This window comes from Engystomops pustulosus, chromosome 7, assembly GCF_040894005.1.
Source record: "Engystomops pustulosus chromosome 7, aEngPut4.maternal, whole genome shotgun sequence".
Lineage (NCBI taxonomy): Eukaryota > Metazoa > Chordata > Amphibia > Anura > Leptodactylidae > Engystomops > Engystomops pustulosus.
The window spans coordinates 81,092,986-81,119,818 of record NC_092417.1 but is presented as its reverse complement, the minus strand read 5'-3'; the positions used below and the strand labels follow the sequence as shown (position 1 = coordinate 81,119,818).

Sequence of the window (26,833 nt, the reverse complement as noted above, 5' to 3'; positions counted from 1 at the left end):
AGCCTCCCCCCTCAATACCCCTCTCATTTCTGATTTTAAGTGCAAGCGGCTCGATGTATAGGGCGAATAACAAAGGAGACAGCGGGCATCCTTGTCTGGTACCTCTAGATAATACAAACATATCTGATACTCTGTCCCCCACCCGTATCCTCGCCCTCGGGGCTGCATACATGCATTTTACCAGATTAATAAACCTATCCCCAAGGTTGAACCTCTCCATCACTGACCAAAGAAAGTTCCACTCCACCCTGTCGAACGCTTTTACAGCGTCTAGCGACAGGGTGGAGCGGAGGTCCCCCTCACCCATTTCAATGGCCGCGTGCAGCCTTCGAACGCAGTCCACGGTCCTCCTCCCTGGAATAAAGTCTTTTTGATCAGTGTGAACTATATCAAAAATAACTCTCTGCAACCTCAAAGCCAATATTTTGGAAATAATTTTTAGGTCGGTATTGAGAAGGGAGATGGGGCGATACGAAGACATCTCCAATGGGTCTTTATCTTTCTTGGGTATCAGTACGATGCCCGCCTCTGCCATAGATCTCGAAACCGCTCCCTTTCTACCGATTGCCTCGAACACTTCCAGAAGCTTGGGTAAGAGCAAGTCTGCGTATCTTTTGTACAGGCTGAATGGGATCCCGTCAGGACCGGTGGATGAGTCTCTACTACAGGCTTCCAAGGCCAGCACTCGCCTCTTCCTGAGGGACCTGAGGAATTGTAATGCCCTCTAAATATTTCCTGATCTCTCCGGTACAGCTCGCCTGTTCAGATGAGTATAGCTCCTCATAAAAATTCTTCAGGGAAGAATGGCTATAAATGGTTATAACTTTGGAACACTTTAACATATCCAAGTGATTTTAAAATTGTTTTCTCGTGACACTTTGTTACTTCATGAAAAATTTTGGTGGTATGTTTTTCATTTATTTATGCGAAAGATATTTGGTGAAAATGTGGAAAAATTCTTGATTTTCGAACTTCAAAATGTTCTACTTTTTCCATACATAGTCATAACCGCAAACATACATAATAACTAACATTCACCGAATGTCTACTTTATGTGGACATGGTTTTTTACGGTGATACCTCATTTCTATAGTTTATCATTTATTTTTGCAATTTTACTGGATGAAAACTATATAGAGGAAATCTCATTTGTTTTTGCATCGCCATCTTTTCGGAGTCGTAACTTTAATATGTTTTGGTTGACAGAGCTAGTTTAGAGCTTATTTTTTATGTGTTGAGTTGTTCTTTCCAGTGGTACCATTTGGCGCACATAACTTTTTTTGATCACTTTTTAGAACATTTTTGTGTAGAGATTTTATGAAAAATGTACATAACTGTACATCCGTACAGTTATTGTACGGATTGTTATGGACGCGGCAATACCAAATATGTGGGGGGGGGGAGGGGGTTCACTTTATTGCATGTGTATAGGGAATATTTGTGTTTAGGGGACTTTAACTTTATTTAATTCTTTTTATTAAATGTTTTTATTTAATGTTTTAAACTTTTTTTCTATACTTTTACAGGTTAGCTTGAACAAGCGATCCACTGATCGCTTGTTCAAGCTCTTCTTCACATTACACAGTGTAATACAGATGTATTACACTGTGTAATGTAACACACACAGTTACGCCGGGTAGCACGCTCAGTGTGTTACAGCCGGGTCCTGTCAGAAGGCAGGACCCGGCTCCCGGAGGAGGATCGCGCAGCCCCGGGCACCGGCAGTCCCGGGGCTGTGATCGGAGCAGCGGACCCCCCTGGTAAGCTCCGAGGGGGAGGGGTCCGATTCACTTTAAATTCCCCTAACACGCCGCGGTCACGGCTATAATATATAGCCAACACCCGCAGCTTCTGGCCCCGGCTCCGTTCAGGAGCCGGGGCCAGAAGTTTAACGTAATAGTACTGCATTTTGCGGAAACGCACCTCCCGCCATGCAGTACTATTACGTCAAATGTCGGGAATATCACTAGGGGATTAAGATGAGTAAAATTTTTTTTGTGGGAAAATCCCTTTAAACGCACTAAAAACGCATGAATTTTTGCATGTTTATCATGCGTTTGGCTGGTTTGAAAGCGTCCTTGTTCATTGCTTTACAAGTAAACAATGCAAAACATGTGGTGCATTAGCGATTGCAAATGTTTGTAAATGCAGTCCAATTGGAACGTGCCTCACCAGCTGCCCTCAAATATCACATTTGTTAGTTTAGGGGTTAATTCTGCTTGTTTGCCAGAGAGTAGTGCCTAGGTTAGAATTGTAGTCTGATTGTGACTGCCTCTTTGGATGTGAAATGAGATGCCATTGAATTGTATTGTAAGATGTTTGTTATTGTCTCTCTGATTGGATGTGTGTGTTATTTTTTCATAGAATATGGCGTTCATGAGAACTTACGGAAACTGGAAGTCACAGGAGTGTCCTGCCAAGAGGTTTACGTCAAACGTGAGTGAGCACCTCAATATATAGCAACAGGAATAACCAGCTGTCCTGGGAAAGAATTATTAGATACCCTATGACTACCCTGTTCTGACATCACCTAAAGATGAGGAGCACTACTGGTAATGCAGTGTTCTTATGTCCTTCATTCACTGGTATATCCTAAAGTTCCTCTTCTTCATTTTGTTTTCAGCAGCACAAAAGACTATGCTATTCCATACAAAAAATACACCTATGTGTGACTCAAGGCACTGTATGACATCCCTATTGTCATTAGTAGCTTTTAGTGTCCTTTAGCAGTTTCTTTCAAGTCGAAAAATGATTATCACCACAAAGAACACTGATGGGGGAAAACATGAGGGGAAGCAGAGGGTGCAGTTGTCCCATTCAAGAGATCATGCTATATACAAATTATAAGGCCCCTTCCACACTAGCGTTGCATTTCACGTCAGGGTGCAATGCGTGAAAAACTGACGTTTTTGGCTGCGTTTTTGTACCATTTTTCCTTGGAGTCATTAGCGATTTTTGCTTTTTTCACGCGCGTGTTGTTCGCGGTTTTTTGCGTTTTCGGTGCGTTTTTCACACGCGTTTTTTAAGTCAATGGGACTTTTTCAAAGGGACCATGGTTCGGGAATAAAATGTTTTATTTAATTGAAAAAGAATGTCTTCAGATAAGTTAGCAGATGTATGCAAACATCTACAATCTTTTCTTCACTGTTCCGCGCGCGTATATTATCTCCCGACAAGTTAGCAGATGTGAAGAACAGTGAAGAATAGAATAAAAACAGTGAACACAGGATCATTTAAGTGAAAAACACAGTAAAGAACACAGTGAAGAATAGATTACAGATGTTCGGCACATCTGCTTACTTGTCCGGAGATACGCGCGGAACGGTGCGAACAAAATAGCATGGGAAGAACAATATATATGTGTGTGAAGAACACATTGCAGATGTTTAAATACATCTGCAATGTGTTCTTCACACATGGCACTGGTGGGCCTGAGTGCCCACCAGTGCCATAGGTTAGCCATCGCTCCAATAGGGTATACACTAGTCATGGAATTTTAAAGGAAACCTGTCACCACCGTTGCCCGACCTACAAATATTATCTGGTCTGTAAGTCTGCAAAAGGTGTTTTTATAGTTTCTCAATGTTGTAGCATGTCTGTAAAAAGTACTTTTATTCATCCCCTTATGTGCTAAGATGCAGTCAAACAACACCTCCTCCTGATGGCTGTTTGCAATCCCCACCCTCCCCTACCGTCAATGGCACTCTCTTGTAATTTCGCATGCACAATGCTCCTCTCATCTTAGCAAGAGCCCGGCATGTACTCAGCCGCCATCATGGTCAGCTAGCTCTTGCGGTGCAGTAGTGTAGGGTATGTGCTGAGCAATGGCTGAAATCAGAGGAGCAGTACGCATGCGCAAGTACTCTAGCAAGCAGGAGCATAATGTCGACAGTAGAGGTGGAAGGGGACTGCAAACAGCCGTCAAGAGGCAGTGTTGCTCCACCCCCTTGACTGCATCTTAGCGAGGAGAGGGAATGAACAACCCCTTTAAAATGGCTGCCACCTCTGTATAAACATTTGCAATTCTTCCCTCCCAACCTAAAGGCCTTTTTAACGTGCTCTATCTTGCTGTGTCAGGTATTAATCCGAGGGTGAAATCTGGTCGTTTTATGAAAATCCTTCCCGACTATGAGCACATGAACTATCGGGATGTATATACCTGCTGTAGGTATTTGCATGGAGATGCAGTGTATGTGTTAACCTTCATCCTGCTGTTGGCTCTAAGGTGTTGGAGTAAATCTGCTTTTATTACAGGATGGCAGCATGGTGCAATCCCAGGAACTACTAATGGCCTTTAGCACATAGGCTGCATGTAGTCTGTGTACATTCTAAACTCTGGATATAAGGGGCTTCTATCACCTCCTGTTGCTGAGAGTCAGGATTTCTACTAAAACCTTCATGCCTCCCAAGAAAACACACGTACAGTGCAGAACGTTATTAACGGTTGCCCTTGGCCAGCAATGGTCATGCTAGAGTACACAATAAAAACATTAGAAGGATAGAACCTGCTTTTTTTTAACAGCCACTTAAAAAACAAATCTAAGGATACTCACCTGCGCTCCTCTTTATCTTGATCCCAGCGCTTGTCTTTGCTAAGCTTGACATGCTTTTTAGGGAGAGGGATGTGCGAGGGCGTGCATAATTAGCAGCCCGGAGCGCCGTATTACATGTCCCCATGCTCCGGCCTGCTAATTATGAGTTTCTTTTCTAGGTGATCCCGGCATGTCAAGACTAGCGACAGACAGCATCGGGATGAAGATGAGTGTGCAGGTGAGTTTGGATTTTTTTTTTTTTTTTCAGTGGTTGATTTCCTTTAAAGGGCTTTCCAGTTTTAAGTAAAGTAATCTTCATTTTTACATAATGAAAATCTCTTCTGCTTTATTATTTTATTGTTTTCCTAATCTCTTCTTGTTGTCACTAAGATCTAACTAATAGCTTTCACTATTGTGAATACAGGTGGTCCCCGGGTTACGTACATAATAGGTTCCATAGATTTGTTCTTAAGTTGAATTTGTATGAAAGTCGAAACTGTATATTTTATAATTGTATATCCAGAGGGGGTCCTCTGTAAGTCGGGTGTTCTTAAGTAGGGGGCTGCCTGTATATGGTATAAAGGTCCTGCTCCTACAGTATAGTTGTAGTAGGTCTGGTACATATAACCGGAGTAGACAAGCAGTGTCATGTACAGTAGTAAATAAAAGCAGCGGCACAATCACATGTTGGGACACGTGGCTGACCTAATAATTCTCATCAGGTCCAAACCATTTCTGCAAGTGATAACAGCAAACTACAGAGAGCTGTTTTACTTATGGGTAATATTAGAAGACTCGGTTCGTTTTTTTTACTTCCATCTTGCCATCCAGTCCCTGAGAACCCTTTTAATCATTTTATCTGTGTAATTACTAATCACACCACACACTCGTTAGGCCACTTTCATGCAGGGCCACATGTGGCGTTTATATTGCGTATTGGCCCAATGCTCATGCGATCAGAAACCAGCAACTGTTTTGCATTGTTTAAATACGATCGTGCCTAGCCTTGCCCCTGGGTGCCCCCCTCCCTCCCAAGTGTGACCGCACCCTGCACCATTGCTGGTAAATTGTCTGATGCTGGGCAAAGCTTTCTAGAATCATTCATTTTTTATTGTTTTAAGCTCATGACTGTACAAGTGACAGTAATGATATCAGATCTTTTGAGACTTATTTGAGTAAAAGCGTTATTGGCGGCAATCCTACACTGCAGAGTGCATGACCATTATAATATTGGTGGTTTATATCTGTGATACATATAGAGTTAAATATGTAGGGGGCTCTCTGTACTGGAAATATGTGATGCAAAGTAGTAATCGTGGAGGGAGTGATTGGTTTCTAGACTTCCTTTCACTCTATCCTTTAACGAACATGGAGTATCCTCTCCTGCAATTATTACTATCAAGGGGGTAAGAGAAAGGGTTTTCTGTAAGGCTGCAGTCACACGTGGCGTTACATTGTGTTTTGAAAAGCAGTTGAACCAGAGGAGGAGAGGAGACTTGTCTAATTACATTGCGTTCACATTTGTGTTTACAAAACACTGTGTTGGGTGGGGGGGGGGGGATTCATAAATTTGTTGCAGGCTCCAACAGTGCAGAGCTCGAACACTAGTTGATTTGTGTGACAGATTCTTGATTGTGATGATGAATCTGTTGCACTTTAAGATATGGCTGCATGATTTGCGACCAGATCACGGCCTCCATAGACTTCTATGGCTCCCGGTGACGTTGAGCACATGGTGTGTCACCACACCACGGCCGCTTTTCTGCCTATGGAGGCCGGAGGGGTGAAGAGCGCCCGCCACTCCTCCTTTTGGCTCTATTCTCGCCTGGGTTTCTGTCCGGACAAGCACACAGCCGTGGAAATGTACCCTAAGGGTGATGGCACACGTGGTGCTTTGAACACGGTTTGGCCCGTTTCTAAGCAGTCAGTTAAAAAACGCATGTGTTTTTGATCAGTTTTAATTAAGATAATTGGTCAAAACTGTCAAAAACGGACGCGTTTTCAAAAAAGGCATGCGTTTTTTCAAAAACTCGGGCGTTTTTTTTATGCATGCGGTTTTTGGCGGACTGCTAAAAACGGTCCAAAAACGTGTTCACAACGCCACACGTGCCATCACGCTAAGACTGCTGAGTTTACTTTTAGACCTGCTTTTAGCTACCCTACTTATTTTTTGGCAGACTATTTTCCAGCTGGCCATACTTACTTTTCTGAAGACCATGCCCCTTTGTCAGACAAGTTGGAAAAGGGGGAACTAATTGTCTAAAAGCCTTCATAAATGTGTCAAAATGCTATTTTTTTTTATGCAAATTATACTTGAAGTCTGGCCAAACGAATTCTCCTCAATGTGTTTATATCATATTAACATTTTGTTAATATTGTGTTTAACAAATGTTAACACCATGTAATTGAGCAAATCTCCTCTCCACATCTGTTGTATTGCTTTTCAAAACACTATGTAAATACAGCCGAAGGAGACCTATTATTGATGGTTGTCTGAGGGCCACCATATCACCTTCATCTTACGATGTGCATCGGTGTAAAGCATTTTTCAGGGAACAGTAACCAGGGGCTCACCGGGTCATCCGATCTGTTTAATTATTTTTCCTTTTACTTCCCTCCTATTCTATTGTCCGTAATATATTATCTGCTTCCTGTCTCCCAATTTAGTGCTCCACCAGTATAGAGACATCCTAGGTCTATGGCAGCCTGACCTCGGCCCATATGGAGGACTACTTAATGTTGTGGTGAGTACTGAATATACCTCTGTTGAAGGGGTGGCTAAAACTACTATAACAAAAGCCCCATCACTGGTTGAGACTTTGCATTTTTTATATTGTAATGACTTTTTTTTATTTGTGCTCTAGTTACATTTAGAGCTACATCCACAACCCTGCTGGAATGCTGTTATTAAAGTGTAGTGATTACATTGCTGTTAAAATTGGCTTTTACAAAATGCTATGTTAACACAATATTAACACATGTTAACATTCTTGTTAGTTGAATGTTCATGCGATGTTAACGCGTTTAACACCTTAGGGACACTGTCTAAAAAGGCCTTCACAACACAGATCTTTTTTTTTTCTCTGCTCAGATTCCAAAAGACAGAACTTTTTTTTTTTTTTTTTAAATGTATCCGACATGGGCATTTTAGTGCTTGTTTTTTGCTGTAAGTTTTTTATATTTTTCAATGGATTAATTTTTCTGGTAAAAATAGCATGATTCAAATTTATTAAATATTTCCTGCAGTGAAACAAATTTAAGGTTAAGGAGACACGAAACATGTACAGATTTTCCGACTTTAGCAAATAAACCACATTTGTCTGTGTCGCAATATTCTGAGAGCTATAACATATTTATTCCTTAATCAAAGTATTATCAGGACTTTATTGCAGGAAAAGGTAATGGCTAGATTGCTACTATAATAGGATACATTTTACTTTTTTATTGGTTTCTGTTACATATGTTTGTGATGTAGGAAGCACTAAAAATGCTAATGTTAATTAGTTATTTATTTTTATTTTTTATACCCTTCACAATACGCGTATAATATTATAATATCTGCTTGGTTAAGGTCGCTACGGAAGCGAGGAATATAATTGTGTTCCCTAAATATGTAGGGAAATGGTTGATTTTTAGATAGTTTGTTCTTATTTAAATTTAATTTAACTTTTTTTTTTTTACTGTCCCATTAGGGGACTTACACTAGGGATACTGCTGTACTGCAATGTATTGTATCTGTCAGTCTTTTACTGACATTTTACCTATTAGACCCAGTCTTAGTTGAGAAAACTAAAAAGCAATCGCATCTCCACAAGTAGTAGCTATTTAGTCAGGGAAGCATCCACCCTCCATTGGTTGTATTGCCCACTTTGTTTTCCCTGCATTTTACTGATCTTTTATGTAATTTCCGTCTGTGATACATTTCCAGTCCTCTTTTTATTCTCCTAATAATATTAAAATGCTGTACTTGTCATAGACTTCCTGCTGAATGTTGTGGATGACATGACCCCAGCAGACTGTACTTGGTCCCTTAGGGCTAGGATGTAAGCACAGGACAATGAATTGTAGTAACTGGCAGACTTTTCAGCGTAATAAGCTTCAGGGAAATCTCCAAATATTACAGACTGTATAATACATCACATTGTGGTACAGATTGTTAGGCAGGAGCCAGCAGTATATGAAAAATCACCTTGTGGCAGCCTCTAATTCTGTCCACATTCTGCTACATTGCATTAACATTTGCAATTACAACATTCAATGTTAGCAGTGTTAACGTTAACATAATGTTTTGTAAATGCATATGTTAACAAATGTCTGCATATGTTGACAAATCTCTGTTTCTAACCATTATATAAAAACATAATGTAAATGCTTGGAGGTGGGGCTCTGCCCGATAACATCTGCATCCCAATGAAATACATGCCAGCCCCAGCATTTTGCATGCACATAATGCATGTTTTACTTGAAATGCAGATGCGATCGAGCCGAGCTCAGCCCTGTTTACAAACAACCAAATGCATAATACTGTGCGCTCATTATCGCATGCAATTTTATGAAAATGCGATTGGGGTTTTTCCTTGCCTTTCAAAGCACAAGGCAAACGCCACTTGTGAACGCAACGTGAGATTTTGGAGCTAGCAGGGGAAGGAAGCATGTAGTCGCGCAGTATAAGATCTAACAGGCTTGCAGCCGTAGCATTCTTGATTACAAAAGTAAAAAAGTTGTTAGTTCTGTCTTGGTACTATGTGGAGTTTTTTGCTTCCCCCTGGCACCCATAACCCGACCCTGATTCCTTCCACATTTTCTCTTTGCTGCAGGTAGATGGTTTCTTTATCATTGGCTGGATGTATCTACCTCCTCATGATCCACATGTGAATGAACCAATGAGACTGAAGCCTGTGTTCCGAATCCACCTTATGGAGAAGAAATCTGCCACAGTAGAATGCATGTATGGGCCCAAGGGGCCCCACAGTGGTCAGATTCAGGTGAGCGGGCCTTAAAAGAGGTGGCCGAGTAAAGATCTCAGGCCTGGCGTCAGCACCCGGCTGATTGCAGGAGGTGGGCGGGGAGGTAGTGGGACGGGCCCGGGGTCAAAGTGTAATTCACCATCCACTCCAGGCTCATCCCTTTAACCCCCCTGACTGGTGCTAAAGGAACTTAGCAGCCCCGCCCCGGCCTGCCCACCTCGCATGTTGCCGGCCCGTCCTGCTCTACCCGGCCCGCCGGCTTAACATGCGGCCTGGGCTGCGCGCCTTCCGTCTGACCCGGCCGAGCACCTCGCATCCAGCCCTGTCTGCCGCCTCATGCCCCACCCGGCAGACCGCCTCGCGTCCGGCCCGGCCTGCGCGCCTGATGTCCCACCCGATCGCCCTCTCCTACACGGTCCACTTCACCTGCCACCAAGTCCCTACCGAGTGACATCCAGCTGGGGTGAGTATAATTGATACATATGTAAATGCATATATATGTGTGTGTGTGTATATGTATGCTGTATATACTGGATGTGTGTGTATATATGCTGTGTATGGTGTATATATGCTGTATACCAGTGTGTATGTGTTGTATACACTGGATGTGTGTGTATGTGCTGTATATACTGGATGTGTGTGTATATATGCTGTATATCTGTGCGTTTGTGCTGTATATACTGGATGTGTGTGTATATATGCTGTATATCTGTGTGTTTGTGCTGTATATACTGGATGTGTGTGTATATATGCTGTATATCTGCTTATGTGTTGTATATACTGGATGTGTGTGTATATACGCTGTATATCTGTGTGTATGTGTTGTATATACTGGATGTGTGTGTATATATGCTGTACAGCTGTGCGTATGTGTTTTGGTATTTTAAATTTCTGTTTTTTTTAATGTCGCTACATAAGTTCATTGTTAAGGGGCCCACTGAAACCTGGAGCCGGCCCTGAAAGATCTATTCCTGTGTAAGACTCGGCACAAAGTCGGATGTTTCTGCTGCACTTTAAGGGTGATGCCACACATGGCGTTTTGAACCCGTTTTTGGTCCGTTTTTAAGCAGCCGTCCAAAAAAGGATCCGTTTAAAAAAAAAAAAAAAGATGCATTTTATAATGGACTGCTTAAAAACTGACCAAAAACGGGTTCAAAACGGCATGTGTGGCATTACCCTTATTCTTAAGATATTGATGTTCCTCCGCAAAAATTGGTAAAACAAAAAATGTTCAGACACTCGACCTATACAGATGTCAGACTTTTTATAGCCAGGTGTTACAACGTATCCATTCTAGACAATACTCTCTGAGATAAAACACTTCGACAGCACAAATTTCTCTGGCCTGGCCTTATTGTTTGATAAAATGTTAGGCTAGTCCAGACTTAAAAGGGTGATGTCACACATGGCGTTTTGAACCCGTTTTTTGGTCCGTTTTTAAGCAGTCCGTTAAAAGCCGCATGTGTAAAAAAAAATGTTTCATTACGATAATTGGAAAACCTGTCAAAACAGCATGCATGTTTTTTAATGCATGCGTTTTTTAACTGACTGCTTAAAAACGGACCAAAAAAGGGTTCAAAACACCACGTGTGCCGCCAGCCTTAGGCTAGGGCATGTTTTCAGACACTACAGTCATGGCCAAAAGTTTTGAGAACGAGACAAATGTTAATTTTTACAAAGTCTACTGCATCAGGTTTTATAATGGCAATTTGTATATACACCAGAATGCTATAAAGAGTGATAAGGTTAACAGCAATTAATTGCAAAGTCCATATTTGCCTAGAAAATGAACTTTTCCCCAAAACACTTTTGCAGGCCTGCCTTAACCTCTTAGCACTCTGCGCCGTAGCTGTACTGCGCCGAGTCCTGCTAATAGCGCTAAGCGCAGTACAGCTACTGCGCAGAGACGATGCCGGTTCAGCTCTGCACAGGAGCTAAACCGGCATCGGGGGTCGCGGGATGTCAGCAGTAATCTAGGGAGTGGGCTCTGATCGCGGGTGTTTAACTCGTTAAATGCCGCGGTCAGCGCGACCGCAGCATTTAACATGCCTTCTGGTGGTCTTTCCCCCAGGATCGGCGCCCCTGCACCGTTTTCGGGGGCACCGATCGTTGCTATGGCATCTCTGGGGTCCGATCGGGACCCCAGAGATGCCTGAAGGGAGTGCCTTTAAGAAGGCTGACACTGATAATAAGTATTGCATAGTATTATCATGAACAAGCAATCAGATGATTGCTTGTTCATGTCCCTTGGTGGAACAAGTAAAAAAGTTAAAAAAAAAAAATGTTTTCATATAAATCACTAAAAATGCCCATAAGCCCCAAAACAAAAAAGAGACATATAATGCAAAAAAAAAGTCTAAATCATAACACAAACCCCAAATATATTGTATCACCGCATCCGTAACAATTCATGGAATAAAATTAAATAATTATTGAACCCGTACGAAGAATGCAGTAAAAAAAAAACTTTATAAATTCGCCAAAAAATAGGATTTTTACCTATTGAATCCCACAAAAAATGCATTAAAAAGTGATCAACAAACATATGTACTCCAGAATGATACTGGTGCAAAGTACAACATGTCCCTCAAAAAACGAGCCATCAACCAGCTCCGTAGCCAAAAATGTAACAATGTTATGCTACTTGGAAGACGGCAATGCGAAAATGATAGATTTTCCCCCACATTAGTGTTTTATTTGGCAAATTTAGTAAAACATAAGAAAAAATATTCATGTATGTATCCCCGTAATCCTATTGACCCATAGAATAAAGATAACATCATTATTAGGCTATACGGCGAACACAGAAAAAAAAAGTAAAATATCCAGTACAGAATTGACGCTTTTCTACTCCTGCCCTCAAAACGAGTTCCTACATTTTCAACAATAGGGGATACCAACCCCAAAATGGTAACACTGGAAAAAGCATCTCATCGTGCAAAAAAAAATGCTGTCGCATGGCCCCAATAACGAAAAACCGAAAATTGTATAGCCTACAAAAGGGGCCAATGAGGAAACTAAAATCCTGGCAGCTGCAGGTCCCTCCTTCCCTTCTGCACTTCGCCGTGCGCCCATAAAACAAGTAACGCCCACATGTGGGGGTCTCTGTACTTGGGAGACCTTGCATAACAAATTGTATGGTGGGTTTTCTCTTTTTATCTTATGGAAATGTGTACATTTTAGGGCTAAATGAATGTATAACCAACACAATTTGACCATTCTAAATTTCACTTCCATTTTGATGTAAATATTATAAAGATCTCAAGGGGTTAACAATCTTCCTAAAAGCTGTGTCTGATAGTTTGAGGGGTGCAGATTTTAAAATGGGTTGGTTATATAGGGGGGTTGTGATGTTAAATATGTAAAATTTCATTCAAAACTGTATCCCCAAAATAGTCAATTCTGAAAATCCGGTAAACTGATTTGTGATTTGTAAGCCGCGTGGCATCAAAATAAATTATCCAGACATTTCAAGTAGACATATGGGAAATGTTATTTAGGTGGTAAATCTATTTGCCTGAAAAAGCGATAATTTCGAATTTCAAAAATGGCAAATTTTTCCAAAAATTCATCATTTTTTTCTTTTTTTTGTAAATAAACGCAAAACTTATCAGCCAAAATTTACCACTAAAATGAAGTACAACATGTGAAGAAAAAACAATCTAAGGCTACATTCACACGATGTATGCCCACCGTACCGTAGTACGGCGGGCATACATCGGCGCTGCGGAGAGGAGCAGGGGATGAGCGCTGCTCACCCCTGCCCCTCTCCATAGGAAGATACAGCGGAAGATACAGAAGTTGATTGAGCGCTGCCAGGGAGAATTGCAGAGGTCCTGAAGAAGAAGGGTCAACACTGCAAATACTGACTTGCTGCAGTAACTCATTCTAACTGTCAATAAAAGCTTTTGTTACTCATAATGATTGCACTTGTCTTTCTGTATGTGATAAAAACATCTGACAAACACACATAAAAACCAGAGGGCAACAGATCATGTGAAAATATAATATTTGTGTCATTCTCAAAACTTTTGGCCATGACTGTAGATAGAAACAAGAAAATTCATGGTCACTTATTGCAAGCAGTATTCTTAACCCCTTAGTGACGTGGCCTGAAAAGGCTCTAGTGACTGGGCATTTTTAGTTTTTTGTAAGTGGAGGTTTAAGGGCCACTTTTTTTTTTTGCGTGCTACCTTAAAAATAGAGCTAGTTAAAACTTAATAAAAGTTTAATTTATAGTATATATTTTACATAATAATGTTAATTCTGAGTTCATTTAATGAATTTTCTATTTTGTTTCGGTCGTTTTGATATATACCGTATATATATACTCGAGTATAAGCCGACCCGAGTACAAGCCCAGACCCCTAATTTTATCACCAAAAACTGGGAAAACCTATTGGCTCGAATATAAGCCGAGGGTGTAGTATACAGCTAGCCTGCCCCCCCTGTAGTATATAGCCAGCCCCCATGTAGTATACAGCCAGCCCCCTGCCAAAAAACCCCCCAAAACTTAATACTCACCCTCCAGTGTCCGGATCATTGACGCGGGTCCTGATCTTCAGCGCGATGCTCCCAATCTTCGCCGCTGGGTCCGGGCGGCTCCTCTTCTCTCTTCTTTCGTGTCCATGCGATCTCCCGATGGGCGCATACTATGATGCGACGGTGTCGCGGCTAATGACATCATCAGCCGTGACACCGCCGCATCATAGTGTGCGCCAGGACACGACTCTGCCGGCGAGAGAAGAGGAGCCGCGGGGACCCGCGCCAACGATCCGGACACCGGATTGTGAGTATTACGTTTTTTTTATTTTTTACTTGACTCATGTATAAGCCGAGGTGAGTTTTTTCAGCACATTTTTTGTGCTGAAAAACTCGGCTTCTACATGAGTATATATATGGTAATGCATCACAACAGCTGAGAAGAGGAGATCTGCCTATTTATATTGCTGTGAACATTGCGTTTACAAAATGCGTGTATTAGTGCGCTGTTAACGAATGCGTTAATAGTGTTAGCAAACACATGTGTTACGCTTTAAAACATGTGTAACATGTTGTGTGACAGCAATGTAATTGGGCAAATCTCTGCTCAGCTGTTGTTAACACCATGTGTGAGGCACCCTAATTGATGTATAAATGAAAGAAAATTCAAGAACCTAACCTTAATCCTACAATGATTAGCTTACATTTACACAATCCATGCCATGCATCCTTATGTATTTGTTGTCCATACAGCTGGTGAAGAAGGATGAATTTTGTACCAAATGCCTGCAGACTGACTACCATCGAATGTCTGGAGGGCGGCAAGAGGTAAGAAACTGTCCCTTTAGTTTGTTGCGCCAGATTCAGTGCCACAGTTATGTAATTAATATCCTGTGTCCTGAATGCAGGAATTCCGGACCTGGCTGCGAGATGACCTGGGAAGGACGCTAGATGACATCTTCCATGAACACATGCAGGAATTAATTCTAATGAAGTTCATTTATATCTGCCAATATGAGTAAGTGAGGAACAGGAAACTAACTTTAAGATAGAACGGGGCACCTACTTAAGGTGATGCCACTCATGGCGTTCTGAACCCGTTTTGAAACGGTTTTGAATCTGTTTTTGGCCCGTTTTTGGGCAAAAAACATGCGTTTTGCTTAAAAAAAGGCCAAAACGGGTTCAAAACTCCATGTGTGATAAGCCGGTTGTAAGCAGCCAAATGCATGGTAAACAGTCAAAAACGGTTTTAAAAACGCATGCGTTTTTTAAACGGACTGAAAATGCTTGCTTAAAAACTGACCAAACTGACCAAAAACTGTCTGGCATTCCCCTTATTAGTGTCATTCTTCTCATGTTTTTATGCACCTGACCACAACAAAGTCCATTAATATTTCATCAGATATTTCAATTAAGAGCATCCACTACAGACCACATTGTCCCACTCAAGTAGAGGGGATATTGCCATGTGTGGGTATTACAGTATGTCACAGCTGGTAAACTTTCTCTGCAGCAACTGCCTTACATACCGCCGCATATACCACCCGCCGAGTCAGCCTGATGATTTGGTGCAGCCTGGGTTTTTCAAGGGCACTTACGGAAGTCACGGCTTGGAGATTGTCATGTTAAGTTTCCATGGGACGGTTGCAAAGGCCACCAAAATAACTGTGAGTGTTAGTAGGTATCTATGATGTTGATGTCTAAATGTGCACAAAATTTTGAAAATGTCCTGAAAATCAAAACCACTACAAACCTGTTGTCAATTCTATTGACATCCAGAGCCACAGGACCAAACAGTGAGTTTAGTTCCACTATTTATGTGTGCTACCATAATTCACTGCAATATTAATCTTTGGATATGTATAGAGTAGGAAAAGATAATATAAGTTTTTAGTGATGTTATCAATCATTGGATGGAATTATAACTTTTATTGTTGTTTTAGGGAGACCCCAATGTCCCAGCTGGGCAGCCAACACTTGAAATAGACCTCACGCGGCCAGTACGGCTACCAGTCCTAGATCATCTGCAGAATATTGATGAACTTACTCGACTCATCATGGATATCTATGATGAAATAAATAGAGAACAGAGGTTAGCTAGGAGCGAAGAGGAGGGGGCAAGTGTCCGTGTGGAGGAACCACTGCAAGGACCATCATCTCCCACAAAACCCAAGGCCAGACAAATTGATGTGCAAGGCGAGTTGAAGCCTCCTGATCAACAGGCATTTGCTCTCCCAGATGAAGTAATGGCAAGGAACGAAGACTATCCCAGAAGCTGCAGGTTGTGGTAAGTAGAGTCAAGAAGAGTCTCTCATAGGGTCAGTACATGCATAAATTCCTGTGAAACATGTCCGTTATTTGTATCCTTATTCCTCATTGTCAGGATATAGGCTTCTACACACTGATCAAGGGAATTATAGGTTCTGAATGCTACCATAAAGCATCATCAGTTACAGAAGTGTAACTGTATATTTCCTATTATATGTATAAACTAGCTGTAGATCCCCACATTGCCCGGGTTAGTAAGTAACTGCTCTTAGCTATAACAAAGTAATAAAATTAATAAAACTATCCTATCAAGTTAAAGTCTTGCATAACATGAAAATATTGTAAAAATTGATATGTAAAGCTTTACCTAAGATATCAGAAAGTGCATAAGAGAACTGCAAAAATTTACCTGGGCATTCAGGCATGAATAACCTGTGGAGGAGATAAAAAAACAAAGCTTGAAAATGTCCCACAAGGGTCTTTTATGAACTAATGGGGGACAGCTAAAAGAGCACAACATTTTTTTTTAAAGGTATTGCACAAAAAAAAAAAGTATGAAAATTTGCTAAAAATTACCCGGTCATTAAAGGACACCTGTCATCAGGTCTTTGTCACTAGTCCTGTCACCTCTACCTGTTGGAGCAGCTCACAAGGATCCCATCCCAACCTTTATCTAGTCATTTCATACATTAATCATTGTAAAATCATATTTTCTTTATTATGTAAATGAGGCTGTCACATGGTCAGAGGTAGTGATGTCACCCCTGTTCCCCCTCCCCTCTCCTCCCCCTGCTCAGGTATGTGTGTAATGTATAGTAAAGCATTGCTAGTGCGTGTGCTGCATCTACTGACATGCTGCATCCTCCTAATACACAGACCTGGAGGTATTGTATCTCTCCTATACACACACACAGGCTGAAGGGGCCGCCAGCACCAGGAAGCACATCATTATACAGCCTCACATCATTATACAGACTGTCAGTCATGCACTGGGGGGTGTGGCTGTACCTCCCACTCATGAATAAGCCGGACAGCTTGAATATGCTAATGACTCATTGGACATTTCACAGGTCATTTGCATACAGCTTTAGAACCTCATTGCTTAAGTTTACAGGCATGTAGAGGGACAATGAAGGGACAGAGGCAATGCTCTCTAATGGCAGTTTATGAAAATATAATTAGATTAGGGGGCTATTTTGCATGACGGGTTCTCTTTAAAGCCTTTTAACACCTGGTCAGAAAGGGGTTAAATGATATGTACCGGCCAATTCAAGCATGATAAACCACTTGCTCATTACTGTGGTGATCTTATGCTTTTTATGCATGTCCTCCTTCCTTCTAAAATAAACTTTAAATATTATGCTAATGAGTCTGAAGGGCTATGGATATGATATCAGGCTGATACACTGTGCAGGAGCATCTCCCTCCTACTGTGTGCTCACTTATTACAATATTACAGGAAATGGAGGGGGGAGGGTGAGACTGAGACGTGCTGCTGCTGCACAGTGTAACAACAGCTGGTGAATCCAGAGCACAGAGGGTTTTTGTAATATGCCCATAGCCCTTCTTGCTCATTGGTATAGTTTTTGTGGTTTAAATAGTTTATTTTAGAAGAAAAGGATGACATGGATAACAAATATGAGAAGATTACCACAGTCTATGACTAGGTGTCTCTTATTTATCATGCTTGATTTTTCATGACCGCTCTCCCTGAGGAGGCTGAAAACTAGGCATAATACTTTTTTAGAACTGCCTGCTTCAGTTCTGTACTAAACAATTTAGACTTCAGACTGACATGTTATGGTGTTTCCTGTTACTTTAATAAAGTCAACTATAAGAATTGTTTGGTCGGGGCAGGTTTTCAGGATAGTTTGCAGATTTTTCATTTATTTTTTACTGTCATGTGTGGCAGTCTAACAATGAGCACCCTCTGCTGACAGATGCCATATAGGGTCTCTGGAATACACAGTCTCACTGTGACAGGTGCCCCTGTGTCCTAAGTTGTGAGGTTTTGGCACTCTGGCATTGTGTCCTAGGCATGGTACAATGACCTCTTCGTCTATGTATAAATTCGTAAGTGGGTATAAACATCCATCAGCTGATCTGCAGATGAGATTGCTGTAAAAGACCGGTGCCAGTGACCTCTTTTTCTCTGTAGATTGTATAAATAGATGTCTGGTTACAAATATCCATCAGCTACTGTATACACTCTAGTATCACAGAGCATCTATTAATGTTCAGCTAGCCAAAAAATGTATCTGCTTCAAACATGGCTACACCAATAGAGATGCGAGGTGGAAGATGTTAAAGTAAATCTACCACATGGATGGAGTATTGTATCAAGCACACTTACTCGCTGATGTGTGTCCCCTGAAACTGAATCTGTTGTATCTTTATCTTCTAATGGCCCAGTTTTGGAGAAAATTGTCTTTTTAAATTATGCAAAGGAGCCTCAGTGAGGCACTCACAGGCTGCAGCTGTCTCCTCTCAGGGGACTCCCCACATGCTGCTGGCAGGGAGCCAGGTAATATGAAATAAACTTATATCAACTACTGAAATGCTGACAAAGGCATTTTAAAAAGCAGCAGACTATCCTGGGAAATCGTAGACTATGGGGAAAATATTTGAGGGGTTTGTTAAAGACCCTATCCTGGAGTATCTCGCTGTAAATAACCTGATCACCCAGAATCGGCATGGTTAATGAGATATCGGTCCTGTCAGACTAATCTGAACGCCTTCTATGAGGAGGTAAGTTCCAGACTGGACCTGGGGGAGGTTGTGGTTGTTGTATGTCTAGACTTTTCCAAGGCATTTGATACAGTGCCGCATAAAAGGTGAGTACATAAAATGAGACTGCTGGGAATAGGAGAAAATGGGCCACATTTATCACTTGTTTTTTCTGTTGTTTTTGCGCCTTTTCATTTAGGTGCACCGTTTTTGCGCCATTTTTGCGATTTAAACGTCAAATTAGCCGCGCAGCAAAAATAACCAGCTTTCCCTCATCTATCGTTCAATTCCAGATGTTTTGCTGCGCCTAATGATATTCATCACGTGCGACTTTTGCATTTAGGCGCAAAAACGGGCGCAAAAACACTCCAGCTCGAAGGTGGCATTATCTGAGAAGAAAGCACTGAGCCTCTTTGCAGAAGAGCTCATTTCTAGCAGCAAAGCTCAGCCAGACACTGGAACATATAATAGATACATTAGATGCTCTGCAGACAGGAGCTGCAGACTCTATTTACAGTTCATCACTTCTATTTACAAAATATTCTGCAAAACCTGAGCTCAAAGCAAGAGAGAAGAGAACTTTGCACAAGTTTGCAGAAGCTTGCAGAATTTTGCAGATACTGCAAACAAGTGTCCCCCATGTAATTCTGCACAGTGTCTGAGGGGGATATTGTGCAGAATTACAGGGGTGCAGCAGGAGACCAGCACTGGGGGATCCCCTCTAGGAGAAGCCCCTGCTGAGGAGGTCACTGGGTGCAGGGTGTCACACACCTGGGTGCTGCTGTGAGTATTATCTTCATTCTGGGCTGTGGGAGAAGCAGAGAGGAGCTTGTAGCAGGATCACATGTAAGTGCCTGAATCTAACATTGCGCCTAAACTGTGTTAAAGTAAAGTGATTAATAAGAGGCAGAAAATATACTTATCACAGATGGTTGTAGCTTGTGATAATTCTGGCAAAACAGTGCGCCAGAATTTAGGCGCAACTACTACACTTAGGCGCACAGAAGTGATAAATGTGGCCCAATATGTGTATTTGGGTAAAAAAATTGTCTTGGTGATAGAAAACCGAGGTTCTTCACATTCTCAGGTTGGGTTCACGTTACCAGTGGAGTGCCATGGGTCATTATTATTCTTTTTGATATATTTATTAATGACATTGAAGTGGGTTTACATAGTCAAGTTTAAATATTTGCAGATGATACCAAGCTGTGAAAGAGCAGGATTTGTGGAACCTGGAGGAATGGGCAGAGAAATGGTTGATGAGGTTTAATGTATATAAATGTAAAGTTATGCACTTGGGCCATGGAAACATTATGTTCTAAACAGTCAATAACTTGTTAAAACTGCAGCTGAAAAAGACTTGGGTATTGGTGGATGGTAAACTCACGTCCCCGCTAACTTTTAATAAACTTTATTCCCCTAACATGTAAATTTAGTTATGCGGCTACTGGGGCGTGGAGTAGCCGGGCACGAGGCTACTCCACGCCCCAGTAGCCACGTTACTCCTCCTACCCTGTGTGTTCGGCGCGCAGCATGCGCAGAACGCAGCTGAGCAGCCACAGCTCCGAGGCCGGAGCTACTGCGCATGCGCAGAACTCCGGCTTGTCGGATGCCGCGCGCTGAACACACAGGGTAGGAGGAGTAACGTGGCTACTGGGGCGTGGAGTAGCCGCGCTGTGTAGCCTCGTGCCCGGCTACTCCACGCCCCAGTAGCCGCATAACTAAATTTACATGTTAGGGGAATAAAGTTTATTAAAAGTTAGCGGGGACGTGAGGATTAGCTCTAAAAAGAGCTCTCCTCACGTCCCTTACATCCACCTACCAACCGATCTACCTTTATAGGTAGAATCGTGGTGGTAGGTTCCCTTTAATTTTAGTGACCAGAGCAAGGCATCTGCTACCAAAACAAATAAAATTATGGGATGTTCTCATAAGAATTTAGTTTTGTTCTTATACAAATCCCTGGTCACACATGGAATATCGTATACAGTTTTGGGCACCAGTGTTTAAAAAGGACAGTAGAACTGGAACAAGTGCAGAGGAGAGCAACCAAAATTATTAGAGGCATGGGGGGGGGGGGGGCGACTAGAATACAATGATAGTTTACACAATTTGTTTTTTTTTTAAAAGGGGTTCTGAATGGGCAGCTAAAGAATCTATCGAAAGGTCTTTTTATACCTAGGCCTGTGACCGGGACAAGGTGGCATCCTCTACGCCTAGAGGAGAGGCGATTCTACCATCAACATAGACAAAGGTTCTTTACTGTAAGAGCAGTGAGACTATGGAACTCTCTGCCGCAGTATGTTGTTATGGCGGACTCTATGTACATGTTCCAGAGGGACCTGGATGCCTTTCTGGAGAGCAAAAAATATGACGGGTTATGGGGGAAAAAACGTTTAACTCTTAAAGGTTGGACTAGATGGACTTGCATCTTTTTCCAGCCTTCTATTATGATACTATGACTATTGGAACCTGTCACTAGCTATAAAACACGTTTCTTGTGACATATTTCTGTTTATGTAATATTTATTTCTTTTTTTTAGCTTCTACGGGACTGGCCTCATAGCTGGACATGGGTTCAGCAGTCCAGAGAGAACACCTGGCCTCTTTATCCTTTTTGATGATGATCGCTTTGGATTTATTTGGTTGGAGTTGAAGTCATTTAGTTTGTACAGTCGCATGAGAGACAAATTTCAGAACTCACGCCCACCATCACCAGAAGCCTTTGATGAAATGCTGAAAGCTATGCAACAATGGACAACCTAGAAACAGCCTGTCCGAAGTGCCAGATTATCTCCCCTGTGACTTCACTTAGAGCGAGATCTCACTCAGCGCATGTACTGTATAAACCTTTGTGTGCCGGGGGCTGTGCACACTACAAAATTACAATAAGACACATCTGAATTTTGAAGTGATGCTTTTAAGAAGAAAATTAGAAGCAAACCTTGTGTAATGTATATAATCAAACTAACCTATGTAATAATATATAAATATATTAAGGGGGTGCCTAATTTATCTGTTAATTATCATGGCAGAGTAACCAGGTCATATTTTTGTACATTAGTCTATGGCAAGATAAATGTTGGCACATAGATTATCACAGCATAGTTTCTCATCCGACTAAGGCCCTATGCACCCGAACGTGTAGAGAACGTATTAAAACGGACGTATATACAGCCGGAATACGGCCCCATGCATTCCATTGGGCAATACGGCCCTCCATGTACATGGCTGTATTATCCACCATACCATGAGTATAAAAATATAGAGCATGTCCTATTTTCCACCATATTTCTGTTCCGTACAGCCCATTGTAATCAATGGGAACATATAAAATATGTGCTAAGGCTGGATTCACACGAACATACGCCTGGCACCATGGAGAATAGGAGTGGTGACCCCTCTCCTCTCCATAGCGATCCATTGTGCACGGTGCCGTAACACGGGGAAAGATAGGATATGTCCTATCTTTTCCCTGTGTATGGTGCCGTGCGCCCATTGCCAGCCTATGGGGGGACGTATGTACGGCTGCAAACTTGCGGTCGTACATGTGTCCCCCTACAGTCATGTGAATGTAGCCTAAATACGTATTACGTAATACGTATGCCTTGGAGAAGAACCTAGGTTCCTTGGATATGTTACGGACACTGTGCAATACGCTGCCATATTTACAGCCAGAATACAGCCTTCTATGCAGAACAGAAAAGACCATACGGTCACGTGCAAAAGGCCTAAGGCTGCATTCACATTAACGTGTGATTTCTCCAGTCCTGTATTTCCGTGCTTTATGAATTTGTATAATTTTTATCATCCGTTTGTCACCGTATCCGTACCGTATTAAATACAGTGGGCTGGCAAATAATTATTGGCTGGTTGAAAGAATGCAACTCCCTCTGGTTCTGGATACTGCACGTATATACGGAAGCATATGGTGCACAACCGTATGCAGCATGTATGCAACGTGTATTTTATACATTTTTCATAGGTTTCTATGGGGGATACCGAACGGAAATACATGAGAAAATAGGACATCTATATTTTTTTACTGTTCACTTACATTGCGGCACAGTGGGCAATACAGCCATGTAAATGGATGGCTGTATTGCCCATTGAAATGAAGGGGGCCGTATGCTACCCATATATACGACCCGGACTGGAAGGTTTCTGTAGATTTGTATGGTTTTAAAGTGTTGTTGCTCCATCAATGTAATATACCTTGTGTTAAGGTTTCTGCGCGTAATAGCATGTATTACCATAAGATGGCGCTGCAGTTCAACCACAATACAGCTGTGTTCTCGTCATAGTTGACTCACTGTGCCAATGACGGCAGCATATGCTGTTGAAGCTGAAAACAGATATTTTATGTCTGCAGGAGCAAAGAAAGACATATAAAATACCAAGAGGAAACCACAAAAAATCCCGAGAAAACGTTTTCATAAAATCTGTTACTCTGACAAGGCTTTATAAGCAGTGAAATGTGCTTAGTGTGGCTCTGGTCTGTTTTGTTACATTTATTTTTTATACTGCTGTCTTGGAGACTAGTAGCAGATTTTTTTTAATTTTGCTGTATATTTATATGACCTGAACCATAGAAGCTTACAATCTATTGAAATGAATAGCGGTATCCTAGCACTGGGTAACAGTGATTTTGTCTTCATTTTGGGACTGAATCCTTCATGCAACATGTCCAGCCTTCTTTTTAGGTTTCAACCTGTTTAACTTGACTGTTTTTTACACTGGTGTTTCTGGAATTTGGCTCTAGTTGATTGTACGTGATAATCAGCGGAATATGAGAGTGGGGAGGTCATATAGGATTAATATACTGAGAGTGAATAAAGGGACATATTTTATTTATTTCTCCTGGGAATGATTTTCATATTATTCAGCAGACAGCCGCAGAAGAGACGACACTCTGTGGGAAAAGTGCTCATGCTGTATTTTATTTTAATTTATTTTATTTAAATATTTTTGGATATAGGCATCTAGTTTAAATGTTGTTACTACCCTCCCCTCAGATATACAGGATTTGATTGGACGATAATTATGGTTGGATGATCTAATCAATTTCCAAATTTTACTGAAGCAGCAGAAGCAGCTTTGAGAAAGTAGGGGAGACATCACTGAGAATGCAACGTATCCATGTCTTCAGGAGGAGTGGTGATGTCACTAGAGAAGTGGTGGTGAACCTATGGCACTGGTGCCAGAGGTGGCACTCGGAGCCTTTTCTGTGGGCAATCAGGCCTTCACCCCAACTCAGAATTTGCCAGCTAGGACTCAAGATTTTCTCCTGTGATCCAATACAGCCCAGGACGTGCCATGCTCTGCGCTAATTAGCTGCCAGGTATACATGAGGAGCATGAAGGCGTGGATAGAGATGGATTGTCATTGGAGCTCCTGTTCTGGGTCCCCTGATTCTTACTCTCCAGGGGACCCTGGAGGGAAGATACAATCCAAATTTTTCCATCATCTTTCTATTGTATTGGTAAACTCAGGACGCCAATACAATTGAAACCTGTGATACAACAAGGATTAATAGGTTACCGCTTAATTTGTCATGCTGGCACTTTGTGACATAAAAGTGGGTTTCTGTTGTAGCTTGGGCACACTGTTTCCAAAAGGTTCACCATCACTGCACTAGAGTGTAGTGCAATGGCGTAACCTGAAGCTGATTGGTCACACTGCAAAGTCTGTGCCAGACCCCGCATAAAATTTCTCATCGTCTACTCTTATGGGAAAGTGACACCTTATAGGCCCCCTAAGTCTCTTTTACCTGGTTGTAACTGCACCCTCTGAACCCACACAAGTTACATCCCTGGTGTAGTCTGACCAGCAGTGAGGGTGTCGCTGACTACATAACACATACAGACAATTCATCAGACACTGGAATAGAACCCCACCAATATGTTGTTGTGATTTTAGTCTTTCCTGGACCATTGTAACTTCAAACCCACGTTAAACCAGACAGCCTGATGCACATGTGGCTGGAACATCATAGCAATCACCATGGGCATTTTTTTTTTTTTCGGTAAAACACTGAAAAATGGCTATAGCAGATCCTTGAAACACAAAACATTGAAACTAGAGATGAGCGAACATACTTGAATACTTCGCCCGCTCGAGAAAATTACATCTCACGCCGTTTTGATTTTTGGCGGCCAGAAACAGAGCCAATCACAAACCAGGAGACTCTGCAGTACACCCAGCATCACGTGGTACACTTACATGTTGAAAGCAGTGGTTGGCTGGCCTGATCAGGTGACCCTGGAATAGACTAGCCCCTGCCTGGATGCCGTTAGGTATAGAGCTGCTGCTGGTCAGGGATAGTGTTAGGGTGTTCTATTAGATTACTGTTAGGCAGGAGTGATTCTACAAGAACCCAACAGCCCTTGTTAGGGCTACAATAGCGTTATCTCTTTTTTATTTGCTTGTGGCTGGCCTTGCTGGCACTAGTAGTGCAGCTACTACCGTATTGTGACGAATTTGCAGGGAGACTTGCGAACGTTATTTTTGGCTCTTAGTGACACACATATCCATTTCAAACATTTTTTTTGAAAATGAAAGTCACAGCACAAAATCCTTTTGTCAGTGGTGCAAATGCAATTTCATCTAGCTTAGTCTGCCTGCTACTGTTTAGCAAGCTAGTCTCCAGAAATCCCAATGAAGCGTACTGTACGTCATGTATGGCGTAATCTAATACGGTTTTTTGTTCACATTAGTGTCATCGCCATACTGTTGCCCATAATTTTGGCATAATGGTGCGATTAGGCAGCCTCTGAGGCATCCATGCATGCTGCCCCTGCTGTTTCCTGTCCATTTCCGTGGTGTTTCCATCCTTTTCTGAGGTTTCCAGGTGTTTGGCCAAGCTTCCCAGTGCAGACCCTTGGTCCCCTTGAAAAATGCTCGAGTCTCCCATTGACTTCAATGTGGTTCATTATTCGAAACGAGCACTCGCATCGGAAAAAGTTTGATTCGAATACCGAGCATTTTAGTGCTCGCTCATCTCTAATTGAAACAATGTCCAGTCAAGAATCCTTATAAACCCAATAGAAAACTTATAGAAAATTCTTGGTGACAAAGTTTTATGTCCAAGAAATCCACAACAGTCACAGAACTGTGGAAGAGACTGGAAGAAGAGTTGACCAAAATCCCACCAGAGCAGTGTGAGAGACCAGTGATTTCCTGTAGCAACAGATGTGCTGAAGTCATTCAAAGCAGAGGCCTGTGCACCTCCTAATGATTGATGGGTGGTGTAACCTTCAGAAAATGTAAAAATAATCCTTCTCTGTGCTATAGTCATTGCTGTTCTCTAATTATGAGCATCACTTTTTTTTTTTTTTTTCAAAATAAAGGTTTAATACTGATGTACTTTTGTAAAACACTGTTCTAGTGGCATGGTGTCCCTTTACAAAAATCAGTCAAATGCTGATCAATGGAGATTGCTTGATTTTTTTTTTTGTTTTTTTTCAGAAATAATGTTAGCATATATTGTTTGATCATCAGTTGTAGGGATTTTCCCGGGGGATGGTGTGTTAGGACACAGTTCACAGCAGACGTAGATGTATAAAAGATCAACTTGGCGTTTATTTTTAGCATAAACAGTCCAGCAAACATAAATACAGCAACACCGTGCTTTTAAAAGTTCAAACAAAAGACCTACCCGTCTGGGCGCTTACTAACAGGTTGTCTCACCTATCTAACACTCGTAAATACAGCGGCCGCATAGACAGGAAGATGCAGGGCTCCTCCAAACCCACATAGGCTGTTTCCTGGCTGATAGCCCAGACCTGAAAGCTTTGGAAAGCTTTTACCTTCACAGGCTGATTAGGAGCAGAGCTCACCTGATCCAAAACCCGAACT

At 41.8% G+C, this 26,833-nt stretch overlaps 1 protein-coding gene across 2 annotated transcripts in view; it reads left to right on the top strand.

The window, feature by feature from the left end:
* FBXO31 (F-box protein 31) overlaps window positions 1-23,830 on the top strand; it is a 35,035-nt gene extending 11,205 nt beyond the window's left edge. The window contains exons 2-10 of one of the 2 annotated variants that reach the window (XM_072117080.1): window positions 2,365-2,436; window positions 4,078-4,164; window positions 7,200-7,276; window positions 9,350-9,517; window positions 14,735-14,809; window positions 14,890-14,999; window positions 15,495-15,648; window positions 15,925-16,268; window positions 21,520-23,830. In XM_072117080.1, the coding sequence (XP_071973181.1) occupies window positions 2,365-2,436; window positions 4,078-4,164; window positions 7,200-7,276; window positions 9,350-9,517; window positions 14,735-14,809; window positions 14,890-14,999; window positions 15,495-15,648; window positions 15,925-16,268; window positions 21,520-21,742 (1,310 nt within the window). In that variant the 3' untranslated portion in view covers window positions 21,743-23,830. The remainder of the gene's footprint in view (window positions 1-2,364; window positions 2,437-4,077; window positions 4,165-7,199; window positions 7,277-9,349; window positions 9,518-14,734; window positions 14,810-14,889; window positions 15,000-15,494; window positions 15,649-15,924; window positions 16,269-21,519) is intronic. The other variant, XM_072117081.1, reaches the window with a different exon arrangement.
* Window positions 23,831-26,833: the final 3,003 nt, after the last annotated feature.